Genomic DNA, 18,913 nt, shown 5'->3' with positions numbered 1-18,913 from the left:
TAACATAACATACTTCATGTTCACAGGCCCTGGGGACTAGACGTGGACGCGTTAGGGGGACCATTCTGCCTACCTACCGCAGATATATATAGGTAAGTAAACTGATAAGTTTAATACACACCCATAAATGTTAATAAGGGGGAGGTAAAAAGTTGCAAATGAGAGCACAGATCAGAGACACCTTTTGAGAGGTTGGTGAGGCATGTCTGGCTTCTTAAAGTAAATAACATCTGAGTTGAAATGTGAAGAACTGGCTCTGAATTGAAGGGTTAACACCCTCGGGGCAGGACTTAGTTTGCAGTCCTGAAGGGGAGCCTTGCCTTCAAGACTACCTTAGCTAGGGCATCTTCTTCTTCAGGGTCTGGTGGGTGGAGCTGGAAGCGGGGCGGGGGGAAGGGGAGGGGCAGACAGGAGAGGGTGGGAGGGGCTCAGCATCCAGGGGGTAGGAGGGCTCCGGAAGTGGGAGGAGTTCAGGCACCTGTACCCACTCAACCTGCTGCCCACTTCCGGGGATATCTCACTTTGCTTCCGAAGCTGCTCCTATTTAAGGCATTCTCCTTCCCATCTTTCTGTTTTCAGCAGAAATTATTTTTGAAATGTGGCCTCAACGCAAAACTCTTTAGTTGTTTATTCATTCATATGTTCACTGATTAATTAAAAAAGATCTATTGAGCACCTAACACATGCCAGGCGCCGTGTTAGGACAGTAAAGCAGAGAACAAGGTAAAAGGGGCCCCTGCCCCTTCCAGCTGAATACAAGTCAAGTGGAAGTCTTTAAGCCGGAGGCCACAACCTTCCTTCAGGAATCTGGAAACATCTGCTTCAAACCTGTCTCTACGTGCCTTGGAGAGTCTTTCAGACCTAAGAGAGAGTGGAAGCCAAAAGCACGGTGACATCTACTATTGAATGAGCACTCACTGTTATCGATATCCCTATATTAAAGATGAGGAAACCGAGTGTGTGCAGAGAGAGGTTTATCCAACAGCACCCAGCTAATAAGTTGCAAGGCTAATATTTAAATCAGGCCTTCTGACTGCAGAGTTGCCTGTTCAAGTGCTACACCAGGGAGGTTCTATGTCCACCAGACATCAAGCATTGTGCTAGGGCTTTGTATCAGCCCTATCTCTGAATCCTCCTAGCCCTGCCAAAGGGTGATGTTTCTTACCAATTTAGAAACGCAGAAATTGAGGCTCAGGAAAGTTAAGTAGCTAGCCCAGGGATACATAGCCAGCGAGTGTAGTGGGATCTCAGTGCATATTTCTGAGTGATTTCCCTTCAGGAGGGAAGGAGCTCGGGACACAAGAGGAAAGAAGGTGGTCAGCCGTGGGGAGAAAAGAGCCAGTGGGGGTGGGAGGGGTGGGGACAACAAGTTCTCAGAGTTGGGTGAAGCAGAGCAGAGTGGACACTGCAGGAGGTGTGAAGGAAGGGCCTAGGTGGCACCAGGACGTGAATGCCTGCCGGGAGAGAGCAGTTTTCTGTGGGGGGCTGTGCTCGGAAGGCGGATTGCAAAGCACCAACTAAGTAGTGAGTGGTCGATGAGCTTGTGGAGGTCTCTGTGTCTCCTGAGGACAGTAGAGAGGCAAAGGGGGCCTCTGAGAATGGGGAGACCTGCATCAGAGCAGAGGGAGACCGTGAGCACGCATGTGTGTTGAGAGTGTGGAGACTGTACCCAGAGCATGAAAGAAAGGGCTGTTTCCAAGGAGGAGGGAGCCCTCTGTTTCTAAGATCAGAAGAAAGAAGGAAAAATGGGTCCATCTACAGAGAAATTCCTAAGCAGTAGTAGTCAGGTGACAGGGTGACTTGTAAAATGGGGATGCCCAGCCTTGTCCTTCCAACCTCCCCCATCGTGATGGAACTGTGTTAGTTTCCTGGGGTTGCCAGAACAAGTTACCATAGACTGCAGGGCTTAAAACGACAGAAATTTAGTAATTCACAGTTTTGGAGTCCAGAAGTCCGAAATCAAGCTTCACAGGGCCGGTTTCTTCTGAGGGTTCTGAGGCAGAATCCATTCCAGGCCTCTTTACTAGCTTCTGGCAATCCTTGGTGTTCCTTGGCTGGTGGACCCATCACTCCAACCTCTGCTTCCATCTTTTTGGAGACAGAATACATAGTACATACACATTCCCTGTGTGTGTGTGTGTGTGTCTGTGTGTGTGTCTGTGTGTGTGTCTGTGTCCAAATTTCCCTCTTATAAGAACACCAGCCTTTGGATTAGGGCCCACCCTAATCCTATGTGACCTTATTTGAACTTGACTACCTCCTCAAAGGCCTTATTTTCAAATAAGGTCATGTTCATAGGTACTGAGAGTTAGGGTGTGAACATATCTCTTAGCAGGATACAATTCAACCCAGAAGAGGGCACAAAGGAAATAGTGTGTGAGAACGTGCCCTAAAGGGTATAAAATGCTACAGAAATACAAAGGCATTCGTTAAAGAAATGTTAAAGTTAAATATGTTTGTAAAGTAAACTATTTCCTCATAGGGATTTATATAGTGCATACAATGCTGTAGTTTCCAATAAAGGGTTTGCTGAAAGTAGTGTCTATCACTGGGAAATAATGCTCTTAGCAAATGAGCTTCCTCATTGCATCCCTTTTAGGGGGCACTGGGAGACTGGGTCTCCCTGCTGTCTCAGGCACCCTTTGGATCAGGACTTACTCCTACATGGTTCTAACCATAAGCCAAATTAGTCTCCAGCTTCTCCTCTCCCCTTCGTCTACCCCCTCCAACCCCTAGATTTCTAAGAACAAAGGGCCCATCCTTCAGGTGTGTCCTGAAGGATGCCTTTGTGGATAATTTAGTTTCTGCAGTTGCTGTGGAGGAGGTGGTGGCCAGAAGAGGGAACCATCTCTCAGGGGCAGGGGTGAAGGGACAGCTAGGGAGCCTGTCTAGACCCTGGCAGTGTGCAATAACCAGGCTTCTGCTACCCTAGAACCTTGCTTGGCTATCGAAGCTCAGAGTATCTGAGCAGGGAGTCTTCTTAAGAGTCTAGTTCTGCCATTTTTGGTCACGGAGGTCTCAAAGAATTTAATCAAAGTTATGGACCCCCGCCCCAGAGATACATACATGTGCACACAAAGTTTCAGATAATTTCAAAAGTTTCACTGACACCCTCCAGCTTATTTATGAACCCAAGGCCAATAACCCCTGATTAAAAACACCCTTCCCACCCTGTGTTTCTGAGGAGGAAAGTAAGATCATCCAGAGTAACTGATTTGCTCCCACACTGCACAGTTATTTAAAGGGAAATCCAAAAGAGAAGTGCAAATTCTGGTCTGCTCCTTTTTTTTTTTTTAAATTCTTTTTTCAATGTTTATTTATTTTTGGGACAGAGAGAGACAGAGCATGAACGGGGGAGGGTCAGAAAGAGAGGGAGACACAGAATCGGAAAGAGGCTCCAGGCTCTGAGCCATCAGCCCAGAGCCTGACGCGGGGCTTGAACTCACGGACCGCGAGATCGTGACCTGGCTGAAGTCGGACACTTAACCGACTGCGCCACCCAGGCACCCCTGGTCTGCTCATTCTAACCACTATGTATATATAGAGTTTGTTTCCATTAACTAAAAGTGACTCTTCCCTTAAAGAGGCAGAATTTGAAGAAAATTTTGCTTTTGGTGGGAGGAAAGGAAGTGGTTGGGGTAGGAGTGCAAGTCAGTAAGAAAAGCACCCTTGGCCCCAGGCGTTGGTAATTGAGATTCATTCACTCCAACACAGACTTTTGCAATGGTCCCAGGATCCCACTTTACACTAGTGCTGTGGGGTTACTGAGCCAACAGTTGGGATTCCAGCTTTAAGGACTTCCTCCTGCATTTGGGGGGTATGTGGAATGTGTCTGTGAAAGCCTATAAAGGAAGGCAGAAGAGTTCTTGGACTAGGAGTGGGACTGTAGATCCTCATTGAGTGCGTCAGGCTACAAGGTTTCTGTACCCGGTGATTTGCCTGGCTAGAATCTCGGGGTGACATCTAGGGGGTGCACCTCTCCTGTGAAAAACACCAAGGGCTCCACACCACAGAGCCCCCTCCTTCTTCATTTAGCAACACATCCCCTCCTCCAAAATCCAAACCCCTCTAAGACTCAGGGACCATCAACCCGTCTCAAATAGGGGTGAGGGGAAACATCCTGATGAAACCAGACTCAGGGGAGTCTACTGGGAAATTATCTAGGGGTTCCTGGGAGTGGGGGAAATCTCACATATTTAGAAGAGGTCTTAATTTTGAGACGTCCAAATTCAGGGGGCCCCCACCCCCTCATTTGTCTCCAGGCTTTATTTTGGAGTTCTCAGGTTGAAGACCCTGGATTGGGGACAGGGTTTTGTTTGAGGCCGGCTCCACCAGCCTGGGGGCTGGCCCTGTGCCTGGTCGAGGAGGGTAGGGGTAGCCTGCTACTTCCAGCGGGTTCTCTAACTCCGAGTCCCAACCCCGGCTGCGCTCGGGCCTCGGGGCCCCGGAGAGCGAGCGGGCGAGCGCGGCGTCCCCGCCTCCCGGGCGGGCCGGGGGCGGGGAGGCGGGGAGGCGGGGAGGCGGGGACCCCTCCCCTCCCCTTCGCCATCCCTTCGGGGCCGGCCTCCCGGGCGCACTGAGGGACCGCGGGGGAGGGGAGAGGGCGGAGGGACGGGAGGCGGCGGCGGCGGCGGGGCTCGGGCCTTGGCTGTCCCGGCGGCGGCGGCGGCGGCGGCGGCGGCGGCGGCGGGGCCCGGGTGAGCCGGGCCGGGGCGGCCGCCGAGCCGGGCCCGAGCCGTCGGGGGCCCGGCGAGCGCGGCGCCGGCGACTTTCCCCGCGGAGTTGTGGTCTAGTTTGGGGGGCGGCGCGGGGCCCCGGAGCCGGGGCGCGATCTCTCGCGGGGCCGGCGAGGGAGCGGCGGGCGGCGCGCGCGGAGGGGGCGGGGGAGCATGCCCGGCTGGAGCCCGGCCTCGGGGCGCGCCCCGGCCGCCGTCCCCTCCTCCGCCTCCTCCTTCTCCTCCTCCGTCTCCTCCTCCTCCTCCTCTTCCAGTCCCGCCGCCGCCGCAGCCAACATGGCTGCGCTCCTGAGCCCGGGAGGCGGCCGCTGCTGAGCGCTGCTCGCCGCCCGGGCCCCCAGCCCGCCAGGCTCCGGCCCATGGCCCCCGCGGCCCCGCGGCCCCGGGCGCGCTAGGGCTGCAACCGAGCGCCCGCCGCCCGAGGCCACTCGCCGCCGCCGTCCGCCCGCCCGCCCGCCGGCCTCGGGGAGCCGGAGCCGTCCGCGGGGCGGGGCGGGGCGGCCAGCCACCATGGAGCCCCAGCGCCGGGAGCTGCTCGCCCAGTGTCAGCAGAGCCTGGCCCAGGCCATGACCGAGGTGGAGGCCGTGCTCGGGCTGCTCGAGGCCGCGGGAGCGCTGAGTCCCGGCGAGCGGCGGCAGCTGGACGAGGAGGCGGGAGGCGCCAAGGCGGAGCTGCTGCTCAAGCTGCTGCTGGCCAAGGAGCGGGACCACTTCCAGGACCTGCGGGCGGCGCTGGAGAAGACGCAGCCTCACCTGCTGCCCATTCTCTACCTGAACGGCGTCGTCGGGCCGCCACAGCCCTCCGAGGGCGCCGGTGAGTGGCAGACCCCCGCGGCCCGGCCTCTCGGACCGTTTTCCACCATCTCTCTTTGCAGCTCTGAGTCGGGGGAACTCGCGAGGGCCACTCATCCACCTGGCGCCGGCCGCTCGGGTGGAGCCTTCCCTCCCTTAGCGGGTCTGGGGAGGGGGCCCCTGCGTGGTCCTCTACTTCGCACCTCCTCCCTCAGTCCCCGCCTGTCGTTGTGAACAATGCCCGGCACTGTGGGCCTTGACTCTCCGGGTGCCACGGCATCGGGGTGCTCCTGAGACCAGCAGGTCCAGCCGCGGGGCGACCTCGGAGGGATGTCGGGCAGTCTCTCCTAAGGCTCTTCATCATCCACCAGTCATTTTGGAGTCTCTGCTAGCTTTTAATCGGTGATACGGTCTAGAAGAATGGAAAGGGCCAGGACTGGTCCTCCTGAATTCTGGTCCCTGCCACCCCGTTTGATGATAACTGGTGCCGTTTCACTTTCTGGCTCTCTCTGCTCCCTTTGCCCAGAGCTCAGTCTGTTTGCTCGCCCAGACTTGTGCTTGATTATGCACAATGCCTGCTAGGTTTCTTTGGAAACTGTGGGCCTGGAAAAGTTGGGGAAGTTGCATTGCACCATGGGAAAATCCTAGTAGTGGCTGCTGGGGCTCAGATCCCTCCCTGGCGGTGCTGAGCTGCCTGAGGAGGGAAGGCTGGTGGCTGGTGCCCTTGGGTGATGGATTTGTGAGTATTCCTGTGTGTGTGTGGGGGGGGGGGGGGGGAGAGGGGGTACTGCTGGGTGTTTGTGATAAATGATAGGCCTGGCCTGGTTGGGGAATGTGGAAAGCCAGCCTTTTAGACAGAAACTCGAGGAAAAAGGCACAGCACTGAGGAAGGAAGAGAACCTGCATTTATTAGGCACCTACTGTTGTGGCAGGCACTCTGCCTAATTACATTTATTGTTACCATTCTGTGAGCTGTCTACTTATTACTTTGCCAGAAAACTCTGGCTTGGAGTGGTTAAAATGCTCACAGTATTAGGCACCAGGAGTTTTCAATTATGACCTATTGTTTTGTTTAACACGTTCAGAGCCCGAAAGTGGCAAATGCCACCTTTTCTATGTCTTGTCCTTGTTTTAAGAGTGAACGGAGAGGGCTGACAAAGCAGCCCTGAGTAACTGTAGGCCAGAGGCTGATGAAACCCATTTATTTGGCTGTTAAAAGCCTCACTTATTAAGGGGGTGATTTTATAAGCTGTTCCTGGTTAGAGCTGCAGTGTATATTGGCCATCTCAACCTCACATCTTGTAGTGGAGGAAACTGATATACAAGGAATAAGCTGCTGGTCACACAGTGTACATCATTTCATCGGTGGTCCTCTGTCTCCACTTTGGGATTTCTGACTCTAGCATTTATATCCCTCAAGCCTGCGTTCTGTCCCCCCGGTTTTGGTCGTATTTGAGTCGCTGGGCAAACCCAGTCTCCTGGGACGGTGGTTTGGAGGATGCTGAGGAGGGCTGTCCCATGTGTCCATGAGGATAAAGAGACAGGGAACTCTCACTGGGGTAATTGTTTTTCTCCTTAATTGCTTTCATCTTTCTATTTTTGAAGGAGAAAGTTTGTCAAGGAAGTGCATAAGTTAGAGTGCAGACCCACGTCCTCCCTGGGATGTGTTTGAATCAGTGCTAGCTTTAATCTCTGGAATAGTTGGACGGATTGCCATTAGTTAGTTCCCTCTGCTCTGTGCCTGGCAGAGGAGGTGGGGCCTCGCTTGGGCTGAGGTTGTAGGAGCTGGTCCTGACCTCTGAGGAAGGGATGGAATATGGTTTGGGTTTTCCTCCTGAGGGCAGTGATTGAAGACCCTAGTTTTACCACAGAGCAGAATTCTGTGGCTTTCCAGAGGGTCATGCAAGCCTCAGGAAAATAGTTGTCGGGGGGAAAGTTGTGTTCATTTTAGTTAACGCTTTAGAGAAAAATTAGGGCAGCATTTGGTATGGCAAAGTAGAGCTTCTGGGGAGGGGTGATGTGGTGTGCAAATAAACAGTAGCGTTGGGACCTTTGTAAAGGATGAGTTATTGTGCACTGGTTTTCCAACTTTTTTTTCTCTCTTTTAGCCATCGAGCTCTTCTTCTGGGGTAAAGCTCAGTACAGGGCTGGAGGCACCTTTCCGTAGGCACGCAGGTCCGTGGCTCTGCCTGTAGTCGGCCTCTGTGCAAGGCCCTTGCGAGAGCCCGAGAGACAAACCAGCTGCCTTCCAAGGATCCACAGCATCAAGGGGCAGCCAGTTTGTCATGTCTACTTTGCAGGTGCTGCCATCATCCAGTTAGGGACTTTCCTGGTGGTTTCCGCACCCTTTGTGGGCCCCTGGTCCAGAATGCCCATTCCCTGGCTGGCACCTGTGCACTGGGATTTTGGTCCACTGCAGGCAAATGATGGCTGGTAGCTCCCCACAAGGACCTGGAGCCCAGGGCGAAACTAGCCTGGGAGGTCCTGGGTAGGTGAGCCAACCACGGGCTCATGCTCAGAGCCCCAGACATTTATAACCCACCGTGCTCAGGCCTGGGGTATGAAGATGACTAACAAGCATACCATTTGTTTTATTTCGGGGGCATGGACATTCCTATTCCAGGGTTGATGGTACCTTGCTGCTCAGCATTTCGAATCTCACTGCATACTTCCATGTCTCACTTAATTCTGTAGCAACCCCAGGAAGATGGGGGTGGTGGTGCCTTATTTGCATTGCACTGGGTTCCGCACTCACATCTCTATGGTTTGAGGACAGGCCAGAAGTTGCAGAAAGGGGCAGAAAGGAGGCTGAGTCGAGACTAAGCTCAGTGCTCCTGGTTCCGTGTTGGGGTGTTTTTCCTGTCACCTGATTAGGCCCCCTCAGTACAATTTCAGGCCATCTCCTACATTCGGAAACTCTGGAATTATGAAGCCTTTCCTGTCCCAATACATGGATCTGTGAGGAAGAGGTGATCACCTTTGCCCCTGCTGGCAGTGGTAGTAAGAGGGAGGACTCTTGTTCTTGGAATGGCTCAGGTGTCTCATGTTTTTTCTGCAGGTGTACCAGGATCTTGTTTGGTCATTCAGAACCTGCTCGGTCCTTTGTCATTTGTTTCTCTTTGCTTCAGTTACTGACACCTAAGTTTTCTCGCTTGAAGACTTTGACTGCCTGTCCCTGGAGTGAGGGTCCTTTCCTGGCCGGAAGCCTCAATGTCTTCATCTGTGAGATGGGGCTAAGGGTGCTAGGCTGCCTGTCTCAGCCACTGGGAGGGAGGAATGTAATTGGGGAGGATGGAAGTGCCTGGTCCTGTGCTCTCCCCAGGTGGGGCTGCACTGCAGATGGAGACAGGGGTGGGTAGGATGTAATTCCAGCCCGCAGCTTGCCACCTAGTTGGGGGAATGGGTCACTCAGGAGAGTGACATTATGCGATAGATCAATTGAGTGATGTAGACACAGGTAGGCTTTTTCTTCCTTTTAAAACACTGATTAGCACATACTTTCCCTGAATACTCTCATCTACCTCTAGTGGCTCTAAGTACCACCCAAACGTGAAGGTCTTCTCAAACCACGTCACCCCAGGCGTCTCTTATGGGACAGAAGTGGCAGAACTTGGTAGCTGCTCCTGTGTGCTCAGAGATGCAAGTTTCCTTCTCATCCCCTCTATGTGCCTTCTCTGCAGCATCCTAGCGAGCTGCTGACTTGGCTTCCCCAGAGGCAAGAGACTGGAGACAGCGATGGCTGCTGGATGAAGGCCTTCGAGGAGGGACTGGGGCTCAAGCTGGGTGTCAGAGAGGCCGTGTGGACGTGCAGAGGCAAAGGAGGAGGACGTGCTGGTTCAGATTGTGGAAATGAGACCAGCCTGAGCAGAGGGCGGCCTAGGCTCTGGGTGGATAGGGGTGCAAAGGTGATCCGGAGGGACCGCGATGGCTAGGCTGAGCGAAGGGTTTGGATGGCAGTACAAATTTAGACACTGTGCACTTGTCAGAAGTTAAAGCTGGAGGAATTTTTTTTTTTTTTTTTTTTAAAGGATAACTTGCCAGGCTTTTCCAGCAGAATGAGAGCTGGTGACTGCCACTTGTCAGGTGTGGATTGTTTATTATTCATTAGAGATTTCCTGGGCCTTTTGTTCTCTATCTGCTCTCTTCAGGTACCAGTTACATCGTCTTCATCTACTCCAGCCTGGAGGGTCAGCAGGGACGGAGACATAAGTAAAAGTTCCAACCATTGTAGATTTTCTTTTGGTTCTTTTAACTGTGTTATTTGAGAGGAAGTGGTGGAGGAACTTGAAAGTAAGCAGAAAAGAGAAATTTATTGTATAGTATTCCAAGAGCTTGGGATGGATGTGAAAAACCAGCCTTGGGGTGATTGATCCCCGAATGTGATGCTTTTCCTGTGGGCCTGGAGCATGGTCTCAGGACCCCAAGGATTTCATCTTCATGGCCCCTGGCCGGAGACTAAAGGGAGCTCAATCTAATCAGCCCAGGCAGAACATCTTATGGAAGGGTTCTGCGTGGCCGGACTAGGGTCTCTGTCCATGTCAGGCCCAGTCACTGTGGCCAGGGCTAGGGGACTAAGACTGGCTCAGCAGCTGACACAATGAATAGAGTACGGTGATGGGATGCTGTCACTGGCAGCCCGTACAGTATCATGGTTCTTTCGACTGGGGGGAAGTGGTTCTCCAAAGGGAGGATGTTGGTGCGGCTAAAACATCAGATGAATATCCACCATAGGTGGTCCCATCTTTGTATGATGATGCAACTCGCAGGCGAGGTCATCACTGGAGTGGGGTGGAGCAAGGTGGCCATCTTTTACTAAGTTTTAGACTTTGAGCAGAACAGTTCAGCTTATCTCCTACTCTACAAAACAGTTGAAACAATAACTGCTTCAGTATGCTATTTGACAATCAGTAGCACGAAGTTATTTTGTTATTGTGGCGAGCAATATAGCCTGGAAGCAGCCTTAGGACCAGAAACCTGACATTCTCCTGATTTTTCTGAGAGCTCCTTGTAAACTGTGCTAGAGCTGCGTTTACCATGGCTGTGGGTCATCAAGAGTAGAATATAATCTCTCTGAATTCACTGTTGTATTCCTGATGCCTAGAATAGAGCCTAGCCCAGGATAGGTGTTTAGTAAATTTCTGTTGAATGGATGAGTGGTCTGCTGTGTGTAGAATGAATGGTGTCTCCTGCATAAGTCCAGGTTCTCTTCCGAAATGCGTTTATAAGTGGTGACTTCGCGGTGACAGAAGGTTGTGGGAGTGTAGGAAGGCTAGAGTGAGTCCCAGATGCACACACGGATGTCACTACCCACGGTACGTCTGTGATGGAAGCAGGTGGTGTGACATTGATGTCTGAAGTTCCCAAGGTTACCCATCAGGTATCAGCACGGTGGGGCTGGCTGCCAGGAGCCATGTGGAGTGCCCACATTGGCTGTTGAGGGATTGGAGAGACCTTTCCTTTTCACACTCAGAATTTGAATATCAGCTTGGTGTCCTCGAAAGAGACCTGGATAGGGATCTGCTTCTAACTGTGAGACATCTTGACCTTGGATGAGCTTCTTAGCCACCTGGTGCTTGGGGGTTTTTCCAATGTAGCAGTCAAACTAGAAGTTTAGCATTGACAAAGTAAGGGCTTGCTCAGTCCAGTGGGATTCTCAGCACTGCCAAGGTGGTATTAGGTCCAAGGAAACTTGGATTAGGAAACTAGATTCTGAGGCTTCTTCTAGGTCTGTACCATGGTTACTATTTTCTGATTTAGTGTTAGGGTTGAGTGATTTTTTTGATACTCTGGCTTTATATTTCCTGAAAAAGTGAGCAGACTAGGGGAAATGTTTGTCTTAGGTTTCTTTGGTTTTTTGCCCCCTACCTTGTTCCAGCCACTTATATATTCTGCAGACCAGTACAAGGGGCCTCTTCAATAAGTTCTGTAAACTTGGGAAGGCGTGAGCCACAGAAAAATTGGGCCTGGAGCAAGAGGGCTGAGCTGCTTATCAGTCTGCGCAGAGGGTGGCCCAGTCGGTTAAGCATCTGCCTTTGTAGCATCTGATGTTGTAGCAAATGTCAGAATTTCCTTCCTTTGTATGACTGAATAATATTTCATTGCATGGATAGACCACATTTTATTTATCCATTCATCTGTCAGTGGACATTTGAGTTGCTTCCACCCTTTGGCTTTGTGAATAAAGCTGCTATCAAAGTTGATGTACAAATACCTCTTGGAGTCGCTGCTTTCAGTCTTTTGGGGATATATATACTGGTAATTCTACATTTGATTGTTTTTTTTTTTGTTTTGTTTTGTTTTGGTTTTTTTTTGAGGAACTGTCCTGTTTGCTTTGAGTTTTAATTATGAAATCCATAAGGTCCAAGCATCTTGACTCAAGGATGAATGGCCTGGTTGGAGTCCAAGTTCCAACATTTTCTTTCCTTTTTTCTTCTAAAACTTGTAGATTTTTGCCTGCAGCTTACTTTGGAAAGTTCAGGACAGTTTCTTTGGACTTTAAAGAAAGATTTCAGTTTCAGTAGTTATGTCTGACTTTTGAGGCCAGAAGTTAACTACAATCCCAGCAACATTCACATCTGGCAGCTGAAGGGTGTTCACGCATCTCCGTCTCGTTTCCAGTACTAGTATCTCCATCCCCAAAGGCCTTGAAGTATGTTTGTTATTTCTGCTTTGTGCACACTTTCTCCTTACCCCACTCTGGGTTGGTTTAGTTTGCTTTCTCAGTCTTGGATCCAGGGTAATGGCTAGCAAGATTTTCTTTCAAAAGGCCTAGGTCAGCATTTCCCAAGGAAACGTCTTCTTAGCACTGGCCTGGTGGGATGTTAGTGGTGTTACTTGACGAGAGGGTTCTGTGGTCAAAGCATTTATTTGAGCAGTGCTGGTTTGAGCAGGTCATACAGGCTCCCTTACTGGGAGCCTCTTGAGAGCCCTAATAGGCCAGTGTGCTTGGAGATTTCACTGGAGTGGGTTCACCATGCAGTGTTTCCCGAACGGATTTGACCACAACATCTTTTTTCATTGAGCATCTTGCGACATCAGAATTCTGAGAAGTGTACTTTCTGGAAAATTTAGCATTAGTGCACGGAGCTGGAACATCAGTGTACGCCATCTTTTTTTTCAAACTTTCTCCCCGTTCTCTCTCTCTTGGGGTGCTGGACCTTGAACTTCCTCATCTCCTAAACTCCAGTACCAGCTGACGTAGGCATGTGCGATTCTGGGGCCAGATCTTTTGGATGTGTGGATAACTTAGATATGCCGTAGAATCTGGGACCAGAAGATGTTGAAGTGGTGTGAACCCTGACCTCTCTGGGCCTCCATTTCTCCAGTGTGGCTCGACAAGAATGAAGTTTGACTTCATGATGGCTGTTCTTTCAGGTGGTTAAACCTCTTGTGGTCATTGTCGTCTTTTTTTTTTTAAGTAAGTTCTATGCCCAATATGGGGCTTGAACTTACAACCTTGAGGCCAAGAGTCGCATGCTCCATCAGTTGAGCCAGCCAGGTGCCCCCCGTCTTGTGGTCTTCTTTAGGTCTGTTTTATTTTAAATATTTTTTTTTTAGTTTTTTTTTTTTTTTAACGACTATTCATTTTTGAGAGACAGAACATGAGTGGGGGCGGGGCAGAGAGAGAGGGAGACACAGAATCCAAAGCAGGCTCCAGGCTCTGAACTGACAGCACAGAGCCCAAAGCGGGGCTTGAACTCACGGACCGTGAGATCATGACCTGAGCCAAAGTCTGACGCTTAACCGACTGAGCCGCCCAGACGCTATTTTTGAATATTTTTGAATATTTTGAATATTTTTATTTTATTTTGAATATTTTTATTTTATTTTACTTTTTTCAATGGGCTCCACACACAACATGGGGCTTGAATTCATGACCCCGAGATCAAGAGTCACACGCTCCACTGACTGAGCTGGCCCAGCGCCCTGTCTTGTGGTCTTCTTTGGGTCTGAGTGAGTAGGCTTGGGCTTTGGTTCCCACTCAGGGTTTCCGGGGCCACCTGGTGAGCATGTGTGATCTGTCCTGGTGGTGTGACACCTGCAGGTCTGGGACTGGCTAACCGTTGGTATTGGACTGGGGAGCAGGAAGATAGTCTCTGCGCTGAGAGTGCTACGTCATTTCTGGGAAGACCGTTGACACAGAGGAATGAGCCAGGTGGCTCAAGCATTGGTGGTAGGTTTGGGGCCAGGGAGGGAGGCCATAAGACTGGAGATGGCTGGGTATCATGAACCGGTCTTGGGGCCTCCCACAGACTGGGATTTAAATCCTGGCTCTTCCATCTTAGGCTGTGGGACTTCAGCAAATTGCTTACCCTCTCTGGGTCTTCTTTCTCCTTACCTGTAAAAAGGCTAATAGTATTCTCCCAGGGCTTTGGTGAGGACTGAGGCGATTTATGTGAGATGAGGGCAAGCTACTGGAGCTGCTGCTGCTCTTGGGAGAGTCCTGTCCTTGAGAGGAGAGCCAGTGTCCCACCTGGGCTGGGAGTCAGGAGGTATCATAGGGCCCATGCCCTTCCTGGAGTCAGGGGAAGTCTAGAGTGTGCACGGACCAGGAGGCCCATCTCCTTGGGCTGCTCAGGACACACTTTCACGGTTGCTTTGGTCCTGGAGCCTACATTTGTTTTTAAAGTTTATTTATTTTATTTTTGAGAAAGAGAGAAAGCACAAGTCGGGGAGGGGCAAAGAGGGAGAGAGAGAGAATCCCAAGCAGGCGCCTCACTGACAACCCCAAGGCGGGGCTTGAACCCATGAACCATGAGATCATGACCTGAGCCGAAGTCAGACACTTAACCAGCTGAACCACCCAGGCGCCCCATGGAGCCTACATTTGGAGGAGGGCATTGCCACTGGCTTCACAAGGACTGTGGGAGTAGCTTATTTTGGAGGAAAGGAGACTTAGAGGGGCTTGGATACATGTTTTCAAATGGATACAGGGCAGTGGTGAGACCTGATTCTTCTGGACACCAGAGAGCTAAACATGGTCTGACAGGTTAAGGATATTGGGAAGTAGAACTGAGTTTGACGTAAGGAGGGACCTGCCCCCTTCCCTCCTTTCCTTTTAAACTTTATATTACACATCTTTCTTTTTCTAAAATTTTTAAGAGGTTTTTATTTTTAAGAGAGAGAGAGAGACAGAGTGTGAGCCGGGGAGGGGCAGAGAGAGAGGGAGACACAGAATCCCAAGCAGGCTCCAGGCCCTGAGCTGTCAGCACAGAGCTTGACACGGGGCTTGAACCCACAGACTGCGAAATCATGACCTGAGCTGAAGTCGGATACTTAACCAATTGAGCCATCCAGGTGCCCCCATATTACACATCTTTCAAACACACACAGGGACGGAGCGTGTAATGTAAAGTATGCTCCACTCTCCCAACAACTTTTGCTTTCCTCAGTAATGTAAAACAAACTCTAGACAGTGTACCACTTCCCTATAAATGCTCTAACAGATAATAAGGCTTTTAAAGAAACAACCAGAAGACCATTTTTACAACCAACAATATTCATGATAATTCAATGTTGTCTCCTACTCACTTGATACTCGGTTTTCCTTGTCTCAGAAACGCCTTTTTTGGGGCGCCTAGGTGGCTTAGTCGGTTGAGCATCCCACTCTTGATTTCGGCTCACATCACGACCTCAGGGTTCGTGGGATCGAGCCCCACATCGGGTTCTGCTCTGACAGTGCAGAGCCAGCTTGGGATTCTCTCTCTCCTGCTCTCTCCCCTCCCCTCCCCCACCCATACTCTTTCGCTCTCACGCTCTTGTGCTCTCTCTCAAATAAATAAACGTTAAAAGAAAAGAGAGATGCCTTTTTATGGATGGTTTGTTCAAGTGAGGATTTTAATAAGGTTCACACGTTGCATTTAGTTGATGTCTGCCTTCTGAGTCTCTTTCATAATCCCTGGCAGCTTCCCTGCCTCTGGTCTTTTGCTTAAGAAAGAGCCTGCCAGTGCCATCCAGCCATGGCATCGACTGTTCTAGATCTCTTCCCGGAGAGTCCACATAGGGTAACCACAGGGTGGTTACTAAGAGAATGGGCTGTGGAGTCCAACCATAAAGCTCTTTGGCCTCAGTTTCCTCATGGGGCTGTTACAAACAATTAAATGAAAACATAGGAAGTGTGAATGTTTATTATGACTTAAATTTTTAAAAAAAGTTTTATTTATTTATTTTGAGAGAGAGAGAGAGAACGAGCAGGGGAGGGGCTGAGAGAGAGGGAAACAGAGAATATGAAGCAGGCTCCACACCGTTAGTGTGGAACCTCAGGAACTGTGAGATCATGACCTGAGCCAAAACCAAGAGTTGGATGCTTAACGAATGGAGCCAGCCAGGTGCCCCTTAAATTTTGATTTTAAGCTGTAGGGTTCTTTTCATTGAGTGGACTTGTACGTGAAAGCCAGCTGTGTAAAGCAGACGAAAAGTGACGACAAAAGTGGTGAGTGTGCGTGGAGGCCTAGAGCGTGCCGGTTTTCCTTGTGGCCTCCCCGAGGCCCCTCTGCAGAGGTGCGTGAGGTTCTCCAGGGTTCACGGAACACAGCTTGAAAACCACTTGTTGGGATGCTTTTGTTTCAAGATGCTCCCCATGTGGAGAAAGAGAAGAGCCACCTTCCTTTGCCTCAGCTGAGCTGGGCTGGCGAGTCACAGCTGGGACCCAGAGGCTGCCATCAGTGACAGCTATGTTTCCAGGAGATACTCTTGTCTTTGTCTGCTTCCTCTGTTTACCTTTGTAGGTTTCCTTTTGGGATGACCCATGCTCTCAAAAATGACAAATGACCACAATGCGGCTGATAAAAAACAACAAAAAACAAACAAACCACGCTCTCTGCTATCCAAGACAGTACTGTGGTTAGGAGCACAGTGCAACCCCATCCGTTGGGGTCCCTTGTAGTGGGAAGTGAGTGCCGTTTTTGAAAAATTCTTATTCTTTTGTTTGCTTGTTCATTTATATTGTCACTAGCTGGCATTACCCCTACATTGCATAATAAGCCCCTGCTGATATGCATCCTGCAGGCGGAGTCCCTGCGCCCACCGCCTGTGTGTGAAGCAGCAGCTTCCGAGGTAATCAGCCACAACCCTGAGCTGCTGCCTTGGTGGCTGTCTCCAGCCAGTGCGTGTTCTCTCTGCCCACAGTGTTTTTCTAGGTGTGATGTGTCTCTCAGGCCTCTTTCTGAGTCAACCTCAGGTTGCTTGTCTGGATGGTACCTGTCTGACTCCTTAGGATGGCCTGGGATCCCCAGATGAGTCTTCTGAGACATCATTTTGACCGTTGTGAGTCTGCTGTCCACATGTGAAAATCTGTCCAGCCAATGGGGAGTGATGTGAGAACAATTGGAAAGAAAATTTTATTTTTATATTGTGATGTAAGAAGTCATGCTTTAAAAAGTTACAGTCACCTTTTTTTTTTTTTAATGTTTATTTCAAGAGAGGGAGAGCACGCGAGCGAGCTGGAGGGGGGAAGAGAAAGAGGGAGAGAGAGAGAATCCCAAGCAGGTCCCTTGCTGTCAGCATACAGCCCAATGTGGGCTTGATCTCATGAACTGTGAGATCGTGACCTGAGCCACAATCAAGAGTTGGATGCTTAACTGACTGAGCCACCCGGGCATCCCTGTAATGACCTTTTCAATATTCCCGATAATCTCTATTCTTACCCAGAGTAGCCTTTTTTTCTTATCTGACCAGAACTTTCTTTTTCTGTTTGTATTTCTTAAGCAGCTTATGATTGTTGAATGTCACAGTTGGGAAGGGTCTTGGAGACTACTTTGCCCAAACAGTAAATGAGCAACAGCAGTCCATAGACACAAAGGGACTCCACCAGGATCTTATAGCATGCCACTGGCAGAGCTGAACACAGGACCCAGATGTCCTCCCAGGTGGGGGCTCCTTCCAAGGCATCTCTGTCAGCCATAGGCTGGTTGGGGAGTTGAGGGAACCTTAGCTGGTTTTTCCTGATCTGGCCTGGCTTTGCAAGCACCGGCTTTCCAGCGAGGGAGAGCAAGAAGCAGGTGTCTCAGTTTGCGGAGCTGTGCTCTAGCTTCTCATTCCTGACCATTGAGAACAGCCTTTACCAGTCTGTGTGACTGATGTTTACGTTCTACAGATGGGCAGACTGGGCCAAGAGAGGCTCGCTGGCTTTGCTCCGGGCCACCAGCTGCTGCGAGGCTGGGCAGGCTTCGGAGTCCTTGTCAGTTTCTTTATAAAGACTGCATTTGTTGTGTGTACTCCAGCCCATCCGGTGCAGGTCCCCATTGAGTTGTCTGTGTCCTGAGCCTTGGACACTTCTTGCCGCAACACTCATTCATTCAGCACCTGTCACACGGGGGACTGTCTGGATGTAGACATAGGGCATGACATCTAAATTTAGTGCTGAGTCAGAGAATGGGTTTGGTATTGGCAGGAGATACCTCCTTGCCTCATTCTTTTTGTGACACAGCAAAAACCTCCAGTGCTGTAGCTTCTTATTGCTTAGTCACAGGACAGAGTTCAAGCAGGAAAATGACGCCACCGAGCCTCTTGCCCCAGAGGAGAAAGTTGTCAACAAAGATAAGAGGGTAGAGGCCTGTGGACGCTGAGTTGGGACCTACCTTCATGCCTAACATTGGTGGGAGCTGGATATAGGAAGAAGCAAGAAAGTAGATAAAACTAAAATGTGCTAGTTCTGGGTCTTTCGATGGAAAAAAATTCAGCTGAACCTGAAGCAGCTTAGAATTTAGGGGCTATGTGTGTGCGAGTATGTATATATGCCTTTCTGTTCACCTAGCTCATTTCTGATAGGAAATGGCGGACTGCCATTTTTTATAAATCAAATCCTGTCCTATTTTCTCTCCCATTTTATGAACCCAGCGGGAGGGAGCAAAGCAGTGAACAGTTGTCCTTACTTTCTGTGCCAGATTGTGGAATTTCGTGTAAGCTTGTTCTTCCATCAGCCCCCCTCATTTCAAGGCTTCTCGTGAAAACTCACTGGACGTGGCCACAGTGTCGTCTTGTGTGAGGTCACCTGGCTTTAGGGTGGAGCCCAGATTCAGACTCAGATTTTACCAGTGGGTCCATCCATCCATCTGCCCACCCATCATCCGTGCAGCATGTCCCTGGTCAGTGCTCTGCTAAGTGCTGAGTGTGAAAAGGTGAGAAAACCCTTAGCATCCTCCGTGAATGGCTCCACAGACTTGTACCAAACACTCCTTTTAGCTGCAGTATATATCCTATCGTTCATCGAAGGTTTTTCTTCTCTGTTGCTCTGTCATGGAGCTTTTAGGAATGCCAGAAAGTTATCAGCCCGGCTTATTGACTTCCTGTTCCTCACCTTCCATTTGGTGGTTTCAAGCAAATGGCATGGGTTTTTGTTTGTAAAAAGCTGTAAGATCCTCCGAATGATGAAGAAGATGGTTCCT

General features: G+C 50.3%; 1 protein-coding gene across 3 annotated transcripts in view; it reads left to right on the top strand.

Annotated features, from left to right (window-relative positions):
- Nucleotides 1-5,129: 5,129 nt before the first annotated feature.
- DLG5 (discs large MAGUK scaffold protein 5) overlaps nucleotides 5,130-18,913 on the top strand; it is a 127,497-nt gene continuing 113,713 nt past the window's right edge. For all 3 annotated transcript variants that reach the window (XM_047825586.1, XM_047825587.1, XM_047825585.1), the window contains exon 1: nucleotides 5,130-5,550. In XM_047825586.1, the coding sequence (XP_047681542.1) occupies nucleotides 5,247-5,550 (304 nt within the window). In that variant the 5' untranslated portion in view covers nucleotides 5,130-5,246. The remainder of the gene's footprint in view (nucleotides 5,551-18,913) is intronic.

Source organism: Prionailurus viverrinus, chromosome D2 (assembly GCF_022837055.1).
Source record: "Prionailurus viverrinus isolate Anna chromosome D2, UM_Priviv_1.0, whole genome shotgun sequence".
Lineage (NCBI taxonomy): Eukaryota > Metazoa > Chordata > Mammalia > Carnivora > Felidae > Prionailurus > Prionailurus viverrinus.
Note: the sequence above shows the minus strand (reverse complement) of the source record. Positions and strands in the feature narration are given on the sequence as shown.